This window comes from Bos grunniens, chromosome 26 (genome assembly GCF_055505025.1).
Source record: "Bos grunniens cultivar Pamir isolate PY7600 chromosome 26, Bosgru_T2T1.0, whole genome shotgun sequence".
NCBI lineage: Eukaryota > Metazoa > Chordata > Mammalia > Artiodactyla > Bovidae > Bos > Bos grunniens.
The window spans coordinates 16653695-16675498 of NC_141190.1; the positions used below are offsets into that span (position 1 = coordinate 16653695).

Below are 21804 nucleotides of genomic sequence, written 5' to 3' on the forward strand. Positions count from 1 at the left end.
TTATGTCATTATCCAAATAACATCTAAAAGGTAACTCACAAGAAAAAGGTTATTTTAAAACGTCTTTAATGTTGCCAGATTTAGCCCTCACTGTCGATACTTCTTCATCATGCCTACAGGAAACAGCAATGTCATAAGAAAATCAAGAAACTGGGGAGACTTGAAATAATATTTCAACAATGCAGCTGAAAAAATTGGACTGGTCAGAATGGTCATCATCAAAAAATCCACAAACAATGAATACTGGAGAGGATGTGGAGAAAAGGGAACCCTCCTGTACAGTTGGTAGGAATGTAAACTGATGCAGCCTCTATGGAAGACAGTATGGAGATTCCTTTAAAAACTAGGAATAAAATGCCATAGGACCCATCAGTCCCACTACTAGGCATTACCCTGAGGAAACCAAAATTGAAAAAGACACATGTACCCCAATGTTCACTAAAGTAATATTTGCAATAACTAGGACATGAAAGCAACCTAGATGTCCATCAATAGATGAATGGATAAAGAAGCTGTGGTACATATATACAATGAATATTACTCAGGCATAAAAAGGAATGCATTTGAGTCAGTTCTGATGAGGTGGACAAACCTAGAGCCTATTACAGAGTGAAATAAGTCAGAAAGAGAAAAGTAACTGTTGTATATTAACTCATATATATGGTATCTAGAAAGACAGTACTGATGAAACTACTTGCAGGGTAGAAATGGAGATGCAGACATAGAGAACAGACTTATGGACACAGGTGGGTGGGAGGAAGGAGAAAGTGGGATGAATGGAGAGAATAGCATGGAAACATATACACTAACATATGTAAAATAGATACCGAAGGGAATTTGCTGTATGAATCAGGGACCTCAAACCAGGGTGACAACCTAGAGGGGTAAAAAGGCGTGGGAGGTAGAAGGGAGGTGCAAGAGGGAAAGGACATATGTATACCTATGACTGATTCATGTTGATGTATGGCAGAAACCAACACAATATTGTAAAACAATTATCCTTCAATTAAAAACAAATAATTTTTTAAAGAAAAAAATTGGAGTGTGCTTTTTCTATAGAAGAAAAGAACAGTGACAGAAATTAGAGTTACATTCAGATATTTTGAAAATATGTTATAGTATTAGAAACAGGCCTCCCAACCAAAATAAAGAATATGACTAGCTTTATTCCTGTTTGATGAAAATTTGTAAACCTCGTCTTTTCTTCTTCTACTGACATCTGGACTAGGTGACTTTAAAGAAAGCTCAAGTGATACTTTGCAAGAAGAACAAAATTTAAAGCACACAGGGTCTGCTTTTTCACTGAGAACCTTCATCTGCAATCTATCCCCAAAAGCCCATAAAAATCTCAAGCCTGCATCCTTCCTCTGCTCTCTCAAGCCATTTTTGGATCTGGTTTCTAGCCACCTGCCTTCCACAGAAAGCCTCATTATGTGTGTAATAGACCTTTTCATATCCTATTGAGATGTGTGTATCACTACCAATCTTAACAGCTAAACTAAATTTTCTATGGGAGGTCCATCCTGCTTCTGCCTGGTTACTGCTGCTGCTACTGCTGCTAAGTTGCTTCAGTTGTGCCCAACTCTGTGCGACCCCATAGATGGCAGCCCACCAGGCTCCCCCGTCCCTGGGATTCTCCAGGCAAGAACACTGGAGTGGGTTGCCATTTCCTTCCCCAATGCATTAAAGTGAAAAGTGAAAGTGAAGTTGCTCAGTCGTGTCCGACCTCAGCAACCCCATGGACTGCAGCCTTCCAGGGTCCTCCATCCATGGGATTTTCCAGGCAAGAGTACTGGAGTGGGGTGCCATTGCCTTCTCCAGCCTGGTTACTACCACAACACTATACTCCAAAAGGAAAAAGTCTAGCAGGGATTAAAAAGTAGAAGTTACAAGGAAAAAGATTCTGCCCAACATGTGAAATAAGCTTCCAACAGTCAGTTAACCAGTGACAAACTCAGTTCAGTTCAGTTCAGTCAATCATTCATATCTGACTCTTTGCAACCCCATGTACAGCAGCACACGGGGCTTTGCTGTCCATCGCCAATTTGCGGAGCTTGCTCAAACTCATGTCCATCGAGTTGGTGATGCCATCCAATCATCTCATCCTGTCATCCCCTTCTACTCCTGCCTTCAATCCTTCCCAGCATCAGGGTCTTTTCCAATGAGTCAGCTCTTCCCATCAGGTAGCCAAAGTAATGGAGTTTCAGCTTCAACATCAGTCTCTTCAATGAATATTCAGGACTGATTTCCTTGGAATTGACTAGTTGGATCTCTTTGCAGTACAAGGGAATCTCGAGAGTGTTCTCCAATACCACAGTTCAAAAGCATAAATTTTTCAGTGCTCAGCTTTCTTTATAATCCAACTCTCACATCCATACATGACTGCTGGAAAAACCACAGGTTTGACTAGATGGACCTTTGTTGGCAAAGTCATGTCTCTACTTTTTAATATGCTGGTCATATTAAATAATAGGTTGGTCATAGCTTTTCTTCCAAGGAGCAAGTGCCTCTTAATTTCATGGCTGCAGTCACCATCTGTAGTGATTTTGGAGCCCAAAAAAGTAAAGTCTCTCACTGTTTCCATTGTTTGTCCATCTATTTGCCATGAAGGGATGGGACTGGATACCATGATATTAGTTTTCTGAATGTTCAGTTTTAAGCCAACATTTTCATAACTTTTTCACTCTCCTCTTTCACTTTCATCAATAGGCTCTTTAGTTCTTCTTCACTTTCTGCTATAAGGGTGGTATCATCTGTGTATTTGTGGAGAAGGAAATGGCAACCCACTCCAGTACTCTTGCCTGGAGAATCCCATGGATAGAGGAGCCTGGTGGGCTACAATCCATGGGGTTGTGAAGAGTAAGACACAACTGAGTGACTTCACTTTCATTTTTCACCTTCATGCATTGGAGAAGGAAATGGCAGCCCACTCCAGTGTTCTTGCCTGGAGAACCCCAGGGATAGGGGAGCCTGGTGGGTTGCCATCTATGGGGTCGCACAGAGTCGGACACGATTGAAGTGACTTAGCAGCAGCAGCATCTGTGTATTTGAGGTTATTGATATTTTCCTGGCAATCATGATTCCAGCTTGTGCTTCATCCAGCCCAGCATTTCATATGATATACTCTGCATATAAGTTAAATAAGCAGGGTGACAATACACAGCCTCAATGTACTCCTTTCCTAATTTGGAACCAGTCTGTTGTTCCATGTCTGGTTCTAACTGCTGCTTCCTAACCTGCCTACCGATTTCTCAGGAGGCAGGTCAGGTTGTCTGGTATTCCCATCTCTTTCAGAATTTTCCAATTTGTTGTGATGCACACAGTCAAAGGCTTTGGCATAGTCAGTAAAGCAGAAGTAGATATTTTTCTAGAACTCTGTCAGTTTTTTGATGATCCAACGGATTTTGGCAATTTGATTTCTGGCAATTTCCTCTGCCTTCTCTAGATCCAGATTGAACATCTGGAAATTCACAGTTCACATGCTGTTGAAGCCTGGCTTGGGGAATTTTGAGCATTACTTTGCCAGCACATGTTCAGTGCAGTTCAGTCGCTCAGTCGTGGCCAACTCTTTGCAATCCCATGAACCGCAGCACACCAGGCCTCCCTGTCCATCATCAACTCCTGGAGTCTACCCAAACCCATGTCCATCGAGATGGTGATGCCATCCAACCATCTCATCCTCTGTCATCCCCTTCTCCTCCTGCCCTCAATCTTTCCCAGCATCAGGGTCTTTTCAAATGAGTCAGCTCTTCGCATCAGGTGGCCAAAGTGTTGGAGTTTCAGCTTCAACATCAGTCCTTCCAATGAACAGCCAGAACTTATCTCCTTTAGGATGGACTGGTTGGATCTCCTTGCAGTCCAAGGGACTCTCAAGAGTCTTCTCCAACACCACAGCTCAACAGCATCAGTTCTTCAGCACTCAGCATTCTTTATAGTCCAATTCTCACATCCATACAAGACTACTGGAAAAACCTTAGCCTTAACTAGATGGACCTTTGTTAGCAAAGTAATGTCTCTGCTTTTTAATATGCTGTCTAGATTGGTCATAACTTTCCTTCCAAGGAGTAAGCGTCGTTTAATTTCATGGCTGCAGTCACCATCTGCAGTGATTTTGGAGTCCAGAAAAATAAAGCCTGCCACAGTTTCCACTGTTTCCCCATCTATTTGCCATTAAGTGGTGGGACTGGATGCCATGATCTTAGTTTTCTGAACATTGAGCTTTAAGCCAACTTTTTCACTCTCCTCTTTCACTTTCATCAAGAGGCTCTTTAGTTCTCTTCACTTTCTGCCATAAGGGTGGTGTCATCTGCATATATGAGGTTATTGATATTTCTCCTGGTAATCTTGATTCCAGTTTGTGCTTCCTCCAGCCCAGCATTTCTCATGATGTACCCTGCATATAAGTTAAATAAGCAGGGTGACAATATACAGCTTTGATGTACTCCTTTCCCTATTTGGAACCAGTCTGTTGTTTCATGTCCAGTTCTAACTGTTGCCTCCTGACCTGCATACAGGTTACTCAAGAGGCAGGTCAGGTGGTCTGGTATTCCCATCTCTTGAAGAATTTTCCACAGTTTACTGTGATCCACACAGTCAAAGGCTTTGGCATAGTCAATGAAGCAAAAATAGATGTTTTTCTGGAACTCTCTTGCTTTTTCCATGATCCAGCAGATTTTGCCATTAGATCTCTGGTTCCTCTGCCTTTTCTAAAACCAGCTTGAACATCCAGAAGTTCACGGTTCACGTATGGCTGAAGCCTGTCTTGGAGAATTTTGAGCATTACTTTACTATTGTGTGAGATGAGTGGAATTGTGTGGTAGTTTGAGCATTCTTTGGCATTGTCTTTCTTTGGGATTGGAATGAAAATTTTCCAGTCCTGTGGCCACTGCTGAGTTTTCCAAATCTGCTGACATATTGAGTGCAGCACTTTCACAGCATCATCTTTCAGTATTTGAAATAGCTCAACTGGAATTCCATCACCTCCACTAGCTTTGGTCGTAGTGAGGCTTCCTAAGGCCCACTTGACTTCACATTCCAGGATGTCTGGCTCTAGGTGAGTGATCACACCATTCTGATTATCTGGGTCATGAAGATCTTTTTTGTGTAGTTTTTCTGTGTATTCTTGCCACCTCTTCTTAATATCTTCTGCTTCTGTTAGGTCTATACCATTTCTGTTTTATTGTGCACATCTTTGCATGAAATCTTCCCTTGGTATCTCTAATTTTCTTGAAGAGATCCCTAGTCTTTCCCACTCTATTTTTTTCCTCTATTTCTTTGCATTATTCACTAAGGAACACTTTCTTATCCATCCTTGCTATTCTTTGGAACTCTGTAGTCAAACTGGGCTACCCCATGAGTATGAGGTCTCCATAGTTAGGTGGAATCAAGCAGAGTATGGGTGGTCATCAGTAAGGAAGCTGAGAGAAGGCCATATTAATTATGGGAAAACGGAAACAGCTAACAATAATTTCTGCTTGAAATACAAATCAGGTGGACAAAACCACTTACAAATAATGTGTATCAAATTTCATTATTTATTGATTTACTAATTCCATTTCAGAAATTTTATTCTAGAAAGTAATCAGAAATATTCAATGATTAATATGTTTTTTATATTATTATCAACAAAGTATTGAAAACAGTTTATCTGGACAAATAAATAAAGCTTGGTCAAATAAACTATGGTACCTGCAAAATAATAAGCTACTATACTATTAATAATGTTCTTGATAAAAGAACATGCAAACATATTTAATATGTTAAATTTTAACATAAGGATAGAGAAGAATCTATTCAGATGAACCTTGTGTTCTTATCACTGCTTCTGCCAAATCTTCCACCCATTCCTAGATAATATGCACCAAAAGTCCAGATGATGTTCATTGACACTCTATTTGAGAAACTTACTCAAAGAAGAAACCAGAATCATGCATATATCTGTAATTATTGCATTGTTTATATCAGTAGCAGCAAAAAATGAGGAAGAGAAACCTATCTGGATGACTATATATCAGTGGTAAAAAACCACAATACTGAGTTACAAGTTAGAATATAGCATTAGTAAGTTAATAATGTTCTTTAAAAATGAAATATTGAGGTTAAAAACCACATATGTCTTATGATTCTGATCTTGCTCCTTCCCTGTCAAGTCTCCTATTCACGCCTTTCTCTCCTACCCCCTCTTCGGTCCTGCATGGGCATCCACACACATGTACACCGAGCAGATGTGTGCTGCTGCAGCTCCCTCCCTTCACACTCAAGGGGAGCTATAATACAACCTTATGCGCAGAGAAGTACTTGGTGCAAAATCTATACCTGAACCACTAATTTTATCTCAGTTTTGTTGAGATATCACAGATAGACAAGAATGTACAAGTTTAAGGTGTACTGCATAATGACGTGACATACATGTGTTGCAAAAAAATTTGCAATACTTCTCAAGAAGCTACCTGAGAACTTAGTCTTTCAAATTATTTTCACCAAGTTACTAGAAGATTGCCAAAATTAACACTTGTTTCTTTTTCCTGTGCACATGTATAAGCACATTTCCCAGCTCCTCTTATAGATAAGCACATTTCCCAACTCTTGTGACTGAGTTTACAGCCCGTGGAATATGAAAGAACTTTCGTGTGCCTGCCATACCTGACCTATTAAAAACAGTATCGCACTTTTTTTTATTCTTTCCTTCACCCTCACTACCATTCAAGGAGATGAACTCTGGGAGCCACAGGAAGGCAACCATGTGCTGAAGGCATCAAAGGCCCTGGAAACCAGGTGCTTGAAAAGGCCATTATGCCAGCAACTTCCCCTCCTACCACTGTCATGTGAGCAGGAAGTCAACTTCTGTTGGATTTGAGCCATTATCTCTCTGTAGTCTACTTGTAATAGCATTTAGTCTGCCCAAGCAGTTACTGCTAATTACATAAAGAAATACCCACCATTGGTTTTTTTTAATGCTTCCACCAAACATAAGGCTTCCTCTTGAATTCTGTGTTCAATAGTCCTCTTCCCCATCCCCATATTCCTCAAAACCATGAGGGAGAAACGCCGAGTTTGCTTCCATATTTCTCCATTGCTGAAAACAATTCCTATCAGGACGAAAACCAAAAACAGAGAAGAATAATCCATTGCCATGAATTTTAGCTGAGAGTCTTTAAACCAGGAAATGACAAGGATACCTAAGCAGGGATTAAATATAGGAGTGACAGCCTCAGGAATTCCTATCAGGCCTTTCATCATTATTGTTTCCCCATGACCCTCTTTTCAGAGCATATTTGTGCTTTATGCTTTGTATTATATTCTATTGGATAAAAAATTTTATTTTGCTTTTTTTTCTAAGAAGAATAGAAAATTGAATGCAATGTACATACTTCAAACCTTTGTTGGTTCCATGTATATATCATGCAAGCTTCCAAAACTAGTGTCTTAGCAACCATGACTCAGGCCAGAAAGCAAAATATTCAATAATTAGGATAATTTGTTGTCATTTTCCTCCCTTACTTTTCTCTCTGTCTCTTCTCTTTTTCTTACCTGGTCATAATTTATTAATAGAACATTAGTTGTTAGAAGATTTGCTTTCACTGCACTTAATGTTTCATTCAGACTGTGTCATCTTCATAATTTTAAATAGGGATTAATGATCCATAGAAAACTGTTTATTTATGATGCTTTCATAAACCCCTGTATTACCTATAATTTCTCAATTCCTTAGCCTATTTGAATCTTTCCAACCTACAATTCCCACACACTCCTCAAATAGAAACATACCTAATCCCTGGTTGATGTTGTCTGCCACTGGTAAACTACCTCTGCCAGAAAATTCCTCACTCTGATCAATCAGGACTTGCTTCACTGCTTCATATCCATGCAACACCACAGTGGGCTTCATGCCAAAATACAGAGTGAACACAGGACCATAATCTTCTGCTATCTGGAAAAGGAACAGGAGATGCAAGAACAGTGAGCATTTCAAAACTGAAAATGTAGATAATATAGGAAAATGTAGATAATGTGGGAAATATTTTTAATCTTAAGATTCACCCATTATAAAAGGTTTCAATTTCTAGAACCAGTAATTTAATATGATATCACTTTACTACAATGATAATTATCATTATAGTATTAGGAATACTGTTATTATTATCATCAACATCAATAGTTATTCTTTATTCAGCTCCTACAATGTGACAAAGGCCATAGTATGAATTTTATTAGTATTATTCTATTAAGCTTTTTTCTGCCAAACCTATAATTGCTCCTTCCTTCTTATAGTGGCAATAAATGATATGTTTCCTCTGTTTAAGGGAAGGTGCTCCATCTCTCACACATGCAGACTGATAATCATCCCCTCATCATCCATTCTTCACATCTTTAGCACCAGAGACCTCTAAGCATTCAAAATACATAAGGACCTAGCCATAGACATTTTCCATCTTCCCAGTGAGATGATGCAAGTAAGTTTTCATGAACTGAGATAAGCAAAAGGGATGTGCACAAATTCTACACTGGCATAAATGGATGACAACACACCTTTCATTTCTCCTCCTATCCATAGGTTGAAATGACAGCATGGAGATGACCCCTCTGTGGCTGCAAATGAGAACAAAAGCCTTAGAGCATGCGATGGTAAACTACAAGACTGAGAAGATCTGGTTCTCTGAAAGAACTCATGGAGGAGAGGCAGCTCAGCAGCACTTAACTCTACGCCTGCTATGTGGAAGGCAGAAATAAACTGTCTTCCTTAAGTCACTGCATTATTGCGGTCTTTCTGTCATGACAGCTTATTTAGTGTACAGACTTTCACTGTTTCAACTTGTCCAATGTTTGAGTCCTTTTGCCACCTTATAATCCATTCTCCATACAGCAAGCCATTTCACAAAGCCAATGTTAAAGAATATCATATTGTTTTTATGGTAAAGACCAATATTCTTAAAATCCCTGTAAGATCTACATACTCTGCTGTCTGCTTACCTGCCTAATCTCATCTCACACCATGCTTTTACCTACTCTCTTGGTGACAAACAATTGGTCCTCTTTCAGACATTTCAATAACTAAGTCTGCTTCAGGCTGAAAAAAAAATGGAACAAACATATACCTGTATTTTATCCAGTTAATGTTTAATTATTTTTCAGATCTCATCTCCAATTTCACTTCCACAGAGAACCCTTACTAACTGTGCCTCCTACCTGTAATCCTTTAAACTACATCACCTTTTTAAACTACATCACTGTGTTCCTATTATATGGTTTGTAATCATGCACTTATTTGGATAACTATTTCATAAATACACGCTTACCATCTAGACTGTAAATTCCATACTGCTGACCTTTTTTTTTTTTTTTTTTTTTAATTCACTGCTCAGATAGTTAAAGAACCTGCTTGCAATGTGGGAGACCTCGGTTCAGTCCCTGGGTTGGGAAGATCCCCTGGAGAATGGAAGAGCTACCCACTCCAGTATTCTTGCTTGGAGAATTCCATGGACAGAAGAGCCTGGCTGGCGGGCTACAGTCCATGGGGTCACAAAGAGTCAGACATGACTGAGTGACTAAAATTTTCACTTTCTTTCACTTTGAAAATTCCCAGCATCTGACACACCTGGGACTGAAAGTAGGCATTCAACAACTTGTTAAGCTCAGGTATTAATATTTGTGCATAATAATTATTATTCACCTTTTAAAGAAATAGAAATTAAAGCTCAGAGAGATTTTATAATTTGACCAAGCCTGTGAGTTAACAAGTGTATGAGCTGGGGTGCTGACATAGTCACTTCAAAACCAGAGTCTGATACACAGAAGGAGGAGCTTCCAGGGGCAGTGCTCTCATGACTACCTTTCCCAGAGAAGTCAGATTTCCGATAATTCCTACAAGATTTAAAGACCTATAGAATGCTAATGCTAAGTCATTTCAGTCGTGTCCGACTCTGTGCAACCCCATAGACGGCAGCCCACTAGGCTCCCTTGTCCCTGGGATTCTCCAGGCAAGAACACTGGAGTGGGTTGCCATTTCCTTTTCCAATGCATGAAAGTGAAAAGTGAAAGTGAAGTCACTCAGTCATATGCGACTCTTAGAGACCCCATGGACTGCAGCCTACCAGGCTCCTCCGTCCATGGGATTTTCCAGGCAAGAGTACTGGAGTGGGGTGCCAATGCCTTCTCCAACCTATAGAATAGTAATTCATTAATTGAGCAAACACAACAGAAACTATGAAATTTCTTGAAACTTGGTTATTTCCTTGATTTCAAATCAATGTATTATTCTTTCAGGAAAATTTTGGGGTTATCACTCTGTAACTATGCAGTTTTTAAAAATTAAAGCAATTTCTTTGCCATTAGAATTCGCCAAAAATAAGTGCTATAAAGGACACATAGGTCACAACATGGACAGAGAATTCCTACTTTTGACAATTTCAACAATGATCTCATTGATCTCACTCCCTTCTGGCAATCTTTAGCTGTATACCATCTAAAATCATGTCTGGGTGTCATACATCATGGACAAGTGAGATTAATCCCAGGGATGCAAGTATGGTTCAATATCCTCAAATTAATCAATGTTATACCCTACATTAACAAATGGAAAAATAAAATCATATGATTGTTCAATAGATGTAGGAAAGTTTTTTTATAAAATCCAATATCCATTTAAGATTAAAAATTCTCCACAAAGTAGGTATAGAGGCAACATACTTCAACATAATTAAAAAATCACATATATAATAAGTCCACAGCTAACATTATCATACTTGACAGTGAAAAACTGAAAGCATTTTCTCTTAAATCAAGAAAAAGATAAGGATGCCCACTCTTGCCACTTTTACTCAAAATATCATATTGGAAATCAAGGCCATAGCAATCAAAAAAAGAGAAATAAAAGGAATTGAAAAGAATGAAGAAAAACTGTCCTTATTTGTAGAAGATACAATACTATGCTTATAAAATTCTAAGTTTAGTTCAGTCACTCAGTCGTGTCCAACTCTTTGTGATCCCATGGACTGCAGCAGGCCAGGCCTCTCTGTCGATCACCAACTCCTGGAGTTTACTTAAACTCATATCCATTGAGTCAATGATGCCATCTGACCATCTCATCCTCTGTTGTCCCCTTCTCCTCCCACCTTCAATCTTTCCCAGCATCAGGGTCTTTTCCAATGAGTCAGTTCTTCACATCAGGTGGCCAAAATATTGGAGTTTCAGCTTCAGCATCAGTCCTTCCAATAAACACTCAGGACTGATTTCTTTTAGGATGGACTGGTTGCATCTCCTTGCTGTCCAAAATTCTAAAAATCCCAACAAAAAGCTCCTAGAGCTCATCAGTGAATTTGGAAAAGTTGTAGGATAAAAAAAATTAACATACAGAAATCTATTCCATTTCTAAACAATAAGAACAAACTATCAGAAAGAGAAATTATTAAAACAATCCCACTTATCACCACATAGAAGAGAATAAAATTCCAAGCAATAAATCTAATTAACCAAGGAAGTAAAAGACATGTACTCAGAAAACTATAAGATGCTGATTTAAAAAAAAAAGACAATACAAATAGATGGAAAAACATAACATGCTCATGGACAGGGAAAGTTAATATTGTTAAAACGAACATATTACATATTACCCAAGGAAATCAACAGATTCAAAGCAAATCCTATCAAAATACCAGTGTAATATTCAAAATGCTAAAACAAGTAATTCTAAAGTTTGTATGGAAACACAAAGTAACTCAAGTAGACAAAGATATCCAAAGAAAGAACAGAACTGAAAGTATCATACTCCCTGATGTCAGACTACAGTACAAAGTTACAGTAACCAAAACAGAATTGTACTGGCACAAAAATGGACACAGGTCTATGGAGCAGAGCATATAGCCCAGAAAATAATCCACACTTACATGAACAACAAATCCGTGAAAAGGGACACAAAAATATACAGTAGGGAAAAGGCAAGTTCTTCAATAAGCGGTGTGAGGAAAACTAGACAGTTACACATAAAGAATTAAATTAAAATATTTCACATGCTAGTAAGGTTATGCTCAAAATCTTAAGATAGGCTTCAGCAGTACATGAATCAAGACCTTCCAGATGAAAAAGCTGGGTTTAGAAAAGGCAGAAGAACCAGAGATCTAATTGCCAACATTCATTAGATCATAGAGAAACAAGATCAGTTCAGGTCAGTTGCTCAGTCATGTCTGACTCTTTGCAACCTCATAGACTGCAGTACACCAGGCCTCCCTGTCCATCACCAACTCCTAAAGTATACTCAAACTCTTGTCCATTGAGTCAGTGATGCCATCCAACCATCTCATCCTCTTCTAAGAGAAAGCAAGGAAATTCCAGAAAAATATCTACTTCTGCTTCATTGACTACACTAAATCCTTTTACAGTATGGATCACAAAATCTGTGAAAAATTATTAAAGAGGTGGGAGTACCAGACCACCTTACCTGTCCCTGTGAAACCTGTATGCGGGTAAAGAAGCAACAGTTAGAACTGGACATAGAACAATTGACTGGTTCAAAATTGTGAAAGGAGTACAACAAGGCTGTATATTGTCACCCTGCTTATATGCAGAGTATATCTTAACTTATATGCAGAGTACATCGTATGAAATGCTGGGCTGGATGAATCAAAAGCTGGCATCAAGATTACCAGCAGAAATATTGACAACCTCAGATATGCAGATGATACCAATCTAATGGCAGAAAGCAAAGAGGAACTAAAGAACCTCTTGAGGAGGGTGAGAGAGGAGAGTGGGAAAGCTGACTTAAATCAGCATTCAAAAAACTCAGATCATGGCATCCGGTCCCATTATTTCATGGCAAATAGAAGGGAAAAAGTAGAAGCAGTGACAGATTTTATTTTCTTGGGTTCCAAAATTACTGTGGACAGTGACTACAGCCATGAAATTAAAAAATCTTTCCTCCTTGGAAGAAAAGCTATGACAAATCTAGACAGCATATCAAAAAGCAGAGACATCACTTTGCTGACAAAGGTCGATATAGTCAAAGCTATGGTTTTTCTAGTAGTCATGTACGGATGTGAGAGGTGAACCATAAAGAAGGATGAGCACTGAAGAACTGATGCTTTTGAATTGTGGTGTTGGAGAAGGCTCTTGAGAGTCCCTGGGACTGCAAGGAAATCCAACTGGTCCATCCTAAAGGAAATCAGTCCTGAATATTCATTGGAAGGACTGTTGATCAAGCTGAAGCTCCAATACTTTGGCAACCTGACAGAAAGAGCCAACTCATTGGAAAAGACCTTCATACTGGGAATGACTGAAGACAAAGGAGAAGAGGGTGGCAGAGGGTGAGACGGTTAGATAACATCACTGACTCAACGGACATGAGTTTGAGCAAACTCCAAGAGATAGTGCAGGACAAAGTAGCCTGGGATGCTGCAGTCCATGGGTCGCAAAGAGTCAGACATGACTCAGTGACAAACAACACAGAAACAAAACATTTTCTCATACTATATACAAATCTTAACTCAAAAAGTGTTGAGGACTTAAATGTAAGACCAGAAACCATAAAACTCTAGAAGAAAACATAGGCAGTATACTCTTTGACGTGTATCATAGCATATATTTTTGGATCTGCCTCCTAGTGAAGTGAAAATGTTAGTCACTAGGCTGTATCCAATTCTTTGCGACCCCCTAGACTGTAGCCCAGGACTTCCCTGGTGGCTCAGATGGTAAAGTGTCTGTGTACAATGCGGGAGACCAGGGTCCGATCCCTGGGTCAGGAAGATTCCCTGGAGAAGGAAATGGCAAGCCAGTCCAGTACTCTTGCCTGGAAAATCCCATGGACTGAGGAGCTTGGTGCAGGCTACTGTCCATGGGGTTGCAAAAAGTTGGGCATGACTGAGCAACTTCACTTTCAGACTGTAGCCCACAAGGCTCCTCTGTCCATGGAATTCTCCAGGCAAAAATACTGAAGTGGGTAGCCATTCTCTTCTCCAGGGAATCTTTCTGAACCCAGGAATCAAACCCAGGTCTCCCACATTTTGGGCAGATTCTTTACCATCTTTACCACAAAAAAGAATGAAATTTTGCAATTGCAATAACATAGACTAATCTGGAGGGCATTACACTTAGTGAAGTAAGTCAGACTGAGAAAGAAAAATACTCTATGTTATCATTTATATGTGGAATATTAAAAAAAATAAAATTGATGAATTGAACAGAATACAAACAGACTCATATACATAGAGAACAAACTAGTGGTTACCAGTGGGAAACAAGAAGAATAGAGGGGGAAAAGAGGGGTAAGAGATTAAAAACTATAGACTACTATGTATAAAACAAATAAACTACAAGGATAAATTGTTCAGCACAGGGAATACAGCCTGTATTTTATAATAAATTTCAAAGGAACATAATCTACAAAATTTTATATATTCTCACGTGAAACTAACATAATATTGTAAATCAACTCTAGATCAATTGAAAATAAATTAATAGGGCTCCGCTGGTAATCCAGCAGTAATCTGCCTCACAATGCAAGGGACACTGGTTTGATCCCTGGTCTGGGAAGACCCCACACGCTGCAAGGAAAAAGCCTGAGTGCCACAGCTACTGAGCCTACACTCTGGAGACTGTGAGGGGCAACTACTGAACCCAAGAGCCACAGAGACTTCTCAGAGAAGTCATGGCAGGAGAATTCCACACACTACACCTATAGTGCATTTTCTGCTTTCCGCAGCTAAAGAAAGCCTGTGCATAGTAATGAAGACCCAGCACAGCCAAAAATAAATATTTTTAAATAAATGAATAAAAATAAATAACAATGAATAAATATATAAATAAAACCACTTCCAGGTGTCCAATGGGAACTCCCCTTTAAAACCACTTTTAACAAACATGGTGTCTGGGACTAAGGAGTCTGGGACAAGACATAGGGCAGTCTTATTTATTCATTACAAACAACTGGAAGAAAAGTAATCATACTTGCCTTGCTTATGGATTTGCTGATATTCTTAATATTTATCTGCAGAATATTTCCAACAATTGGGAGAGGAGTGGGCCCAGGTGGCAGCTTCCCTTTGGCATGCCTCTGATTCCATAGAAAAAGGAAAATCAAAATAGAAAGACAGATCACTAGAACTACAAAGAGATCCATTGGTGTGCTTTGCGTGAGGGCAACTGAAAGCTTAGAATCCAAACACTTGATAAAAACTAAGTGCAAAGAAAAAAACAAACAAAGTGCAAGCTTATCACCAAACATGCAATAAGTCTTGAACTTTTAAATAAATAAGACTTTATCATCAGTGCACTTTGGCTTGTCAACATATATTTAAATGAAAGGTTAAATTAGTATTGATAAACTACTGTTTGTTTAATGTTCTCGTCATTACTATTTTGTACTCTATCCTTGTGGAAACCCATGTTATTGCTAAATCTTACTGCTGTTTAAGTGAAAATGGAACTAAATCTATTTTATTACTCAGCATATCCATTTGTTAAAAAATATTTTTTGTCACCATATACTGAATTACCAAGAACTTCTCAGTTTTCTAATAACTTTTTCTTTTTCATGGCTAAATTTAGCTGATGGTTTTAACTTTTCTGTTTTCACTAAGTTAAGTCCTTCAAGGATGTAAGTTTCAATGGAAATCTCAACTAAAAAACAATTCACTTTCTCAGAGATGGCCATATTTTAGTAATAAAATTGAAGGTATCCAGAGTTTCAAAGGACTGGAATTCACAACCACAGCAATTGATGAAAGCATCTCTGCTCATCATATGAGCAGAAAAAGAAGCACTCTCTTAGAGCTTTTTCTCATAAAATCCATGGTAACGCCAGGTGAAGACAGAAGGAGGCAGGACAAATAAAGAAAGGAATACGGAGCTGGTCTTATCTTAGAAAAGAGAATCCCACTAGTCTCACAGAGTTCTTTTTTATTTTTTTGTGCCAGGAGTTCTGACACCACTTACTTCCAGAGGAGATGCTGGTCAGCACACACTAGACAGAAAACAGGAATAACAAGTCAAGGAAAGAAATCACTCAAAGATGTTAGTGGAAGGTCCCTTGGCTGCATATCACCCACCTGGCTTCTCTGCATACCCATTTCCGATAAGGTTCACAGAGCCAGAGCAAACCTTGTATGTTCACACCTAGGTGAAAAAATACACTCCAGCATTCAATACTATAAATATTTGAAAGTGTCTAGAAACTCATAGACATGAACAAAATTTCAAGACTCAAAAGATATTTGAGGACCTCCAATTGCATAATAAGTATCAAACTTAAAAGTCAGAAAACTAATCCTTGAAGGACTTAACTTAGTGAAAACAGAAAAGTTAAAATCATCAGCTAAATTTAGCCATGAAAAAGAAAAAGTTATTAGAAAACTGAGAAGTTCTTGGTAATTAAGTATGTGGTGGCAAAAAATATTTTTCAATAAATGGATATGCTGAGTAATAAAATAGATTTAGTTCCATTTTCACTTATTTTAAACAATAGTAAGATTTAGCAGTAACATGGGTTTCCACAAGGATAGAGTACAAAATAGTAATGATGAGAACATTAAACAAATTAAGTAGTATGGGAAATAGTTCTATTAATAGAAATCCTAGTGACTTTATCACAGGAGTTTTAAGGAGAGAGAAAAATAAGCAAATAATAATAAACAAAGGAAATTGAATATATTTTTCCTACAATGATGAAAAATCCAAAGAATCCACCAAATTCTAAACAGGATTACAGAGAAAAAATCCACACTCCTAAAATCTTGTGAAACATGGGAATAACAAGGGAAAATAAAACCCTGAAAAGTTTTAAAGAGAAAAAGGAAGTTACAAAGAATGAGACTCAATTTAGAATAAATCTTTCCTTACACAATGCTTATAAATGATTAAAAACAGTCAAGTAAAATCTTCAAAAGCTCAATAGGAAATGACTTTCAAAATTGTTATTCTACACCTGATAAACTCAATTCAACCATAAGGTCAAAATATAGACATTTGGGGGCCTTCCCTGGTGGACTACTGGTTAAGACTCCATGCTTCCACTGCAGGGAGCGCAGGTTCAATCCCTGGTCAGGGCACTAAGGTCCTTTGTGCTGTGTGGTAGAGCCCAAAATAAAATCAGTAAGAAACATATAGACATTTTTGGACATGCGAACATTCAGACTTTTTTATAATCTTGAAATCATTTCTGAAATAATTACCTGAGGAAAAACTCCAAAAAAATAAAATAAAATAAAAATGTATCCCCAAAAGGGGAGAAAGTGGGACACAAAATTAATGATGTACAAAAGGCAAGCAAAACTTTTGAGTCTAAATAATGACTGAGAATGTGGTAGCAAAGCTTAAAGAAATTATCAAGTTATTTTTCATAAGGAAAAGAGGGCTAAAATTCTAGATGTTTCTAACAAAATATGCAAGCTGATATAGAGGGTAGGAAGTTGTCAGCATTTAGACACTGGTCTGTATTATTCTAGTAAGGCTATCGATAGTAATTCTAATTTTTAATTATATAGACAGATACAAGCAATTACAATACCAAAATTTTGCCTGAAAGTTTAAAATACACCTAAAATGAAATATCTTTCCTTTTAATAGAAGAAAAGCAAAATGAAATGAAAAAAGCTTGATCAGTCCAGCTAAGGACAATATGAAAGAATGAAGTCTGTTAAGCATGAGGTAAAAATCATCAAGTGAGGCACTGTGACTTCTCATTTCCTGCAAAGACTGTTGGGTTTTTATCAGAAGCACCTCCTGAATATACTGCCCAAGACCAGTATGGATCGAATTAATATGAAGACTAAAAGTGAATTCTGTGTACAAAAATCAAGTGCAAACAATAACAATGATGAAAATTACCAAAAAGTTGTATGGAAAATAGTTCTAGAATGTCCTTCATTGCTAGCAAGTACATCAGTAACATTTATTTCAGGTATATCTGGATACTTATTTTGAATAACATTTAATTAATTGGTTTAGGTAATACATGCATGCTAAGTCACTTCAGTCGTGTCTGACTCTTTGTGATCCCATGGACTATAGCCGGCCAGGCTCCTCTGTCCATGGGGTTCTCCAAGCAAGAATACTGGAGTGGGTTGCCATGCCCTCCTCCAGGAAATCTGCCCAACCCAGGGATTGAAACCACCTCTCTTATATCTCCTGCATTGGTAGGCAGGTTCCTTACCATTAGCACTACCTGGGAAGCTCAATGTAGTTAATAAATACTTTCTAATATTTAAGAAGCCAAATTTAATAATAAAATACAACTAGCATATAACCAACAAGGTAAGATTGATTGAGGAATTATTTTACTGGCTCTTCTGTGCCAGATATTTCCCACCCAGTTAGCTCACTTGATCTTCATAAGATGCTTTGAACAGAAATGTTTCAGCTGAATTACCTGATACCTCCCTGCCCAGTTAATAAAGGGTAGAGATGGAATGTGAACCTAAGACATCTGCCACACCACATATGCCAAGTATAACTTTAAAAAAGAAACTAGTGTTCCACAACAAGAGCGGGCTGGAGAGAAGTCCCCCTCTTAAGAGCTGTGCATGTATAAAACTCAATCAAAACAGCCAGTTTTACTTAGTTTTCAACATGGAAGTCAGCAAGAAGGTTCTCAGAGACGAGAGCTTCCCTCCAAAGCTTCTGCAGCAGCAGAGGAGCACGGCTCAGGGTGGAGGCTGGGGAACTAACCACATACACCCAGTCTGTAAAAACCACCATATCCATATTCCATGGATAAGAACACAACACGTTTAAATTAGCATCTAAATGTAATAAAGAAAAACACCAATATAGTATACTAACGCATATATATGGAATTTAGAAAGATGGTAATGATAACCCTGTATGAAAGACAGCAAAAGAGACACAGATGTATAGAACAGTCTTTTGGACTCTGTGGGAGAGAGAGAGGGTGGGATGATTTGGGAGAATGGCATTGAAACATGTATAATGTCATATATGAAATGAATCCCCAGTCCAGGTTCGATGCATGATACAGAATGCTTGGCGCTGGTGCACTGGGATGACCCAGAGGGATGGTACAGGGACGGAGGTGTGAGGGGTGTTCAGGATGGGGAACACGTGTACACCAGTGGCGGATTCATGTTGATGTATGGCAAAACCAATACAATATTGTAAAGTAATTAGCCTCCAATTAAAATAAATAAATTTATATTTTAAAAAATCAAAAGAACCAAATTTAAAAGCAGTCTTCTTTAAAGCCACTATTAGATTTTTAAATAATGTGCCTAGGATTCTAAAGTGCTTTTTTTTAAAGAAAATAAGTGGCTTCCCTTAACTAAAAAATAATTATTTTTATTTGCAGAAAGTTTACAAAGCACTTTTGTGGCTGCCTTATTATTTGACTCTCATAATCAACTCATAAAATAGATATCTTTCAATCCATTTTACAGATGAGGAGAATGAGAACCAGAACTGAAGGGATGCATTTAAATTACTATTTTTAAGGCATAGTTGGAGAAGGCTCTTGTGAGTCCCTTGGACTGCAAGGAGATCCAACCAGTCCATTCTGAAGGAGATCAGCCCTGGGATTTCTTTGGAAGGAATGATGCCTAAAACTGAAACTCCAGTACTTTGGCCACCTCATGCAAAGAGTTGACTCATTGGAAAAGACTCTGATGCTGGGAGGGACTAGGAGCAGGAGGAGAAGGGGACGACAAAGGATGAGATGGCTGGATGGCATCAATGACTCGATGGACATGAGTCTGAATGAACTCCGGGAGCTGGTGATGGACAGGGAGGCCTGGCGTGCTGTGATTCACGGGGTCACAAAGGATCAGACACGATTGAGTGACTGAACTGAACTGAACTGACTGAAGGCATAGTACAAGACTTCAACTCTGGTTTTGTAACTTGTGAACTCTGCATTGGAAAGTGTTTCAAGTCAAATACATTCTACATTTGCTGAGTAAATGTTATGTATCTTGCAGCCTCATTTTGGCATGAAAATCCATTTAGGATTAAAAAGTTACTGAGTCAGTAATTTCATCATGAATAAATAAAAATAAGAGTTCAGAAAAGTTTGTCCCTTTGAAATCTTTAGAACCTCAGGAAGCCAGAATCACAGATTCAAAGAATTTGATTTCAAAGAAAAGCACTTATTAGGTGTGAAACCCCATACCTACTGTGCACTGCCTGAGGAAATTCTTGACTGGAAGAAGAGTTGTTTTTGTTGTTATTCTTGTGGGATTCAGATGACCATTATATCCACTATTGTGGGCAATTGCTCTAAGAATCCCTTAGAAGAAATGTAGTAGCCCTCACAATCAATAAAAGAGTCTGAAATGTAGTACATGGATGCAATCTTAAATGATAAAATTATCTACATTCGTTTCCAAGGCAAACCATTCAACATCACAGTAATCCAAATCTATGCCCAAACCACTGATGCCAATGAGGCTGAAGTTGACCAGTTCTATGAAGACTTATAAGATAGAACAAACACCAAAAGAAGATGTCCTTTTCATGATAGGGGATTGGAATGGAAAAGTAGGAAGTCAAGAGATACCTGGAGTATCAGGCAAGTTTGGCCTTAAAATACAAAATGAAACAGGGCAAAGGCTAACAGAGTTTTGACAAGAGAACAGATTGGTCATAGCAAAAACCCCTTTCCAACAACACAAGGGTTGTCTACATATGGACAATACCAAATGGTCAATACTGAAATAAGATTGATTATATTCTTTGCAGCTCAAGATGGAGAAGCTCTATGCAGTCAATAAAGACCTGGAGCTGATTGTGGCTCAGATCATCCTTATTGCAAAATTGCTGCTTATTGCAAAAATTCATGCTTAAATTGGAGAAAGTAGGGAAAATCAGTAGGACATTCAGGTGTGACCTAAATCAAATCCCTTGTAACTATACAGCTGCTGCTGCTGCTGCTGCTAAGTCGCTTCAGTCGTGACCAACTCTGTGCGACCCCATAGACAGCAGCCCACCAGGCTCACCCGTCCCTGGGATTCTCCAGGCAAGAACACTGGAGTGGGTTACCATTTCCTTCTCCAAAATAACTATACAGAGGAGGAGACAAATAGATTCAAGGGGTTAGATCTGGTAGACAGAGTGCCTGAGGAATGGACAGAGGTTTGTAACATTGTACAAGGGGCAGTGACCAAAACCATCCCAAGGAAATGGAAAACAAGAAGGCAAAGTGGTTATCTGAGGAAGACTTACAAGTAGCTGAGGACAGAAGAGAAGTGAAAAAGCAAGGGAGAAAGGGAAATATATACCCAAATGAATGCAGTGTTTCAGAGAATAGCAAGGAGAGATAAGAAAGCTTTCTTCAATGAATAATGAAGGGAAGTAAATGAAAACAATAGAATGGGAAAGACTTGAGATCTCTTCAAGAAAATTGGAGATATCAAAGGAACATTTAGTGCAAGCATAGGCACAATAAAGAACAGAAACTGTAAAGACCTAACAGAGGAAGAAGAGATTAAGAAGTGGCAAGAATACACAGAAGAACTACACAAGAAAAGGTTAATGACCTAGATAACCATGATGATGTGGTCACCAATCTAGAGGCAAACATCCTGGAATGTGAAGTCAAGTGGGCCTTAGGAAACATTAGTACAAACAAAGTTAGTGGAGGTGATGAAATTCCTGCTGAACTATTTCAAATCCTAAAAGATGAAGCTGTTATAGTGTAGCACCCAATATGTCAGAAAATTTGGAAAACTCACCAGTGGCCACAGGACTGGAAAAGGTCAGTTTTTATTCCAATCTCAAAGAAGAAGAGTGTCAAAGAATGTTCAAACTACTGAACAATTGCACTCATTTCTCATGCTAGTAAGGTCATGCCCAAAATCCTTCAAACCTGGC

General features: G+C 38.4%; 1 protein-coding gene across 2 annotated transcripts in view; it reads right to left on the reverse strand.

Annotated features, from left to right (window-relative positions):
- Window positions 1-15213, reverse strand: part of LOC147344092 (cytochrome P450 2C21-like) — a 47573-nt gene extending 32360 nt beyond the window's left edge. For both annotated transcript variants that reach the window (XM_086378797.1, XM_086378798.1), the window contains exons 1-3: window positions 14939-15213; window positions 7768-7930; window positions 6939-7088 (exon numbers count right to left, since the gene is read on the reverse strand). In XM_086378797.1, coding sequence (XP_086234923.1) covers window positions 6939-7088; window positions 7768-7930; window positions 14939-15211 — 586 coding nt within the window. In that variant the 5' untranslated portion in view covers window positions 15212-15213. The remainder of the gene's footprint in view (window positions 1-6938; window positions 7089-7767; window positions 7931-14938) is intronic.
- Between the last annotated feature and the right edge of the window lie 6591 nt (window positions 15214-21804).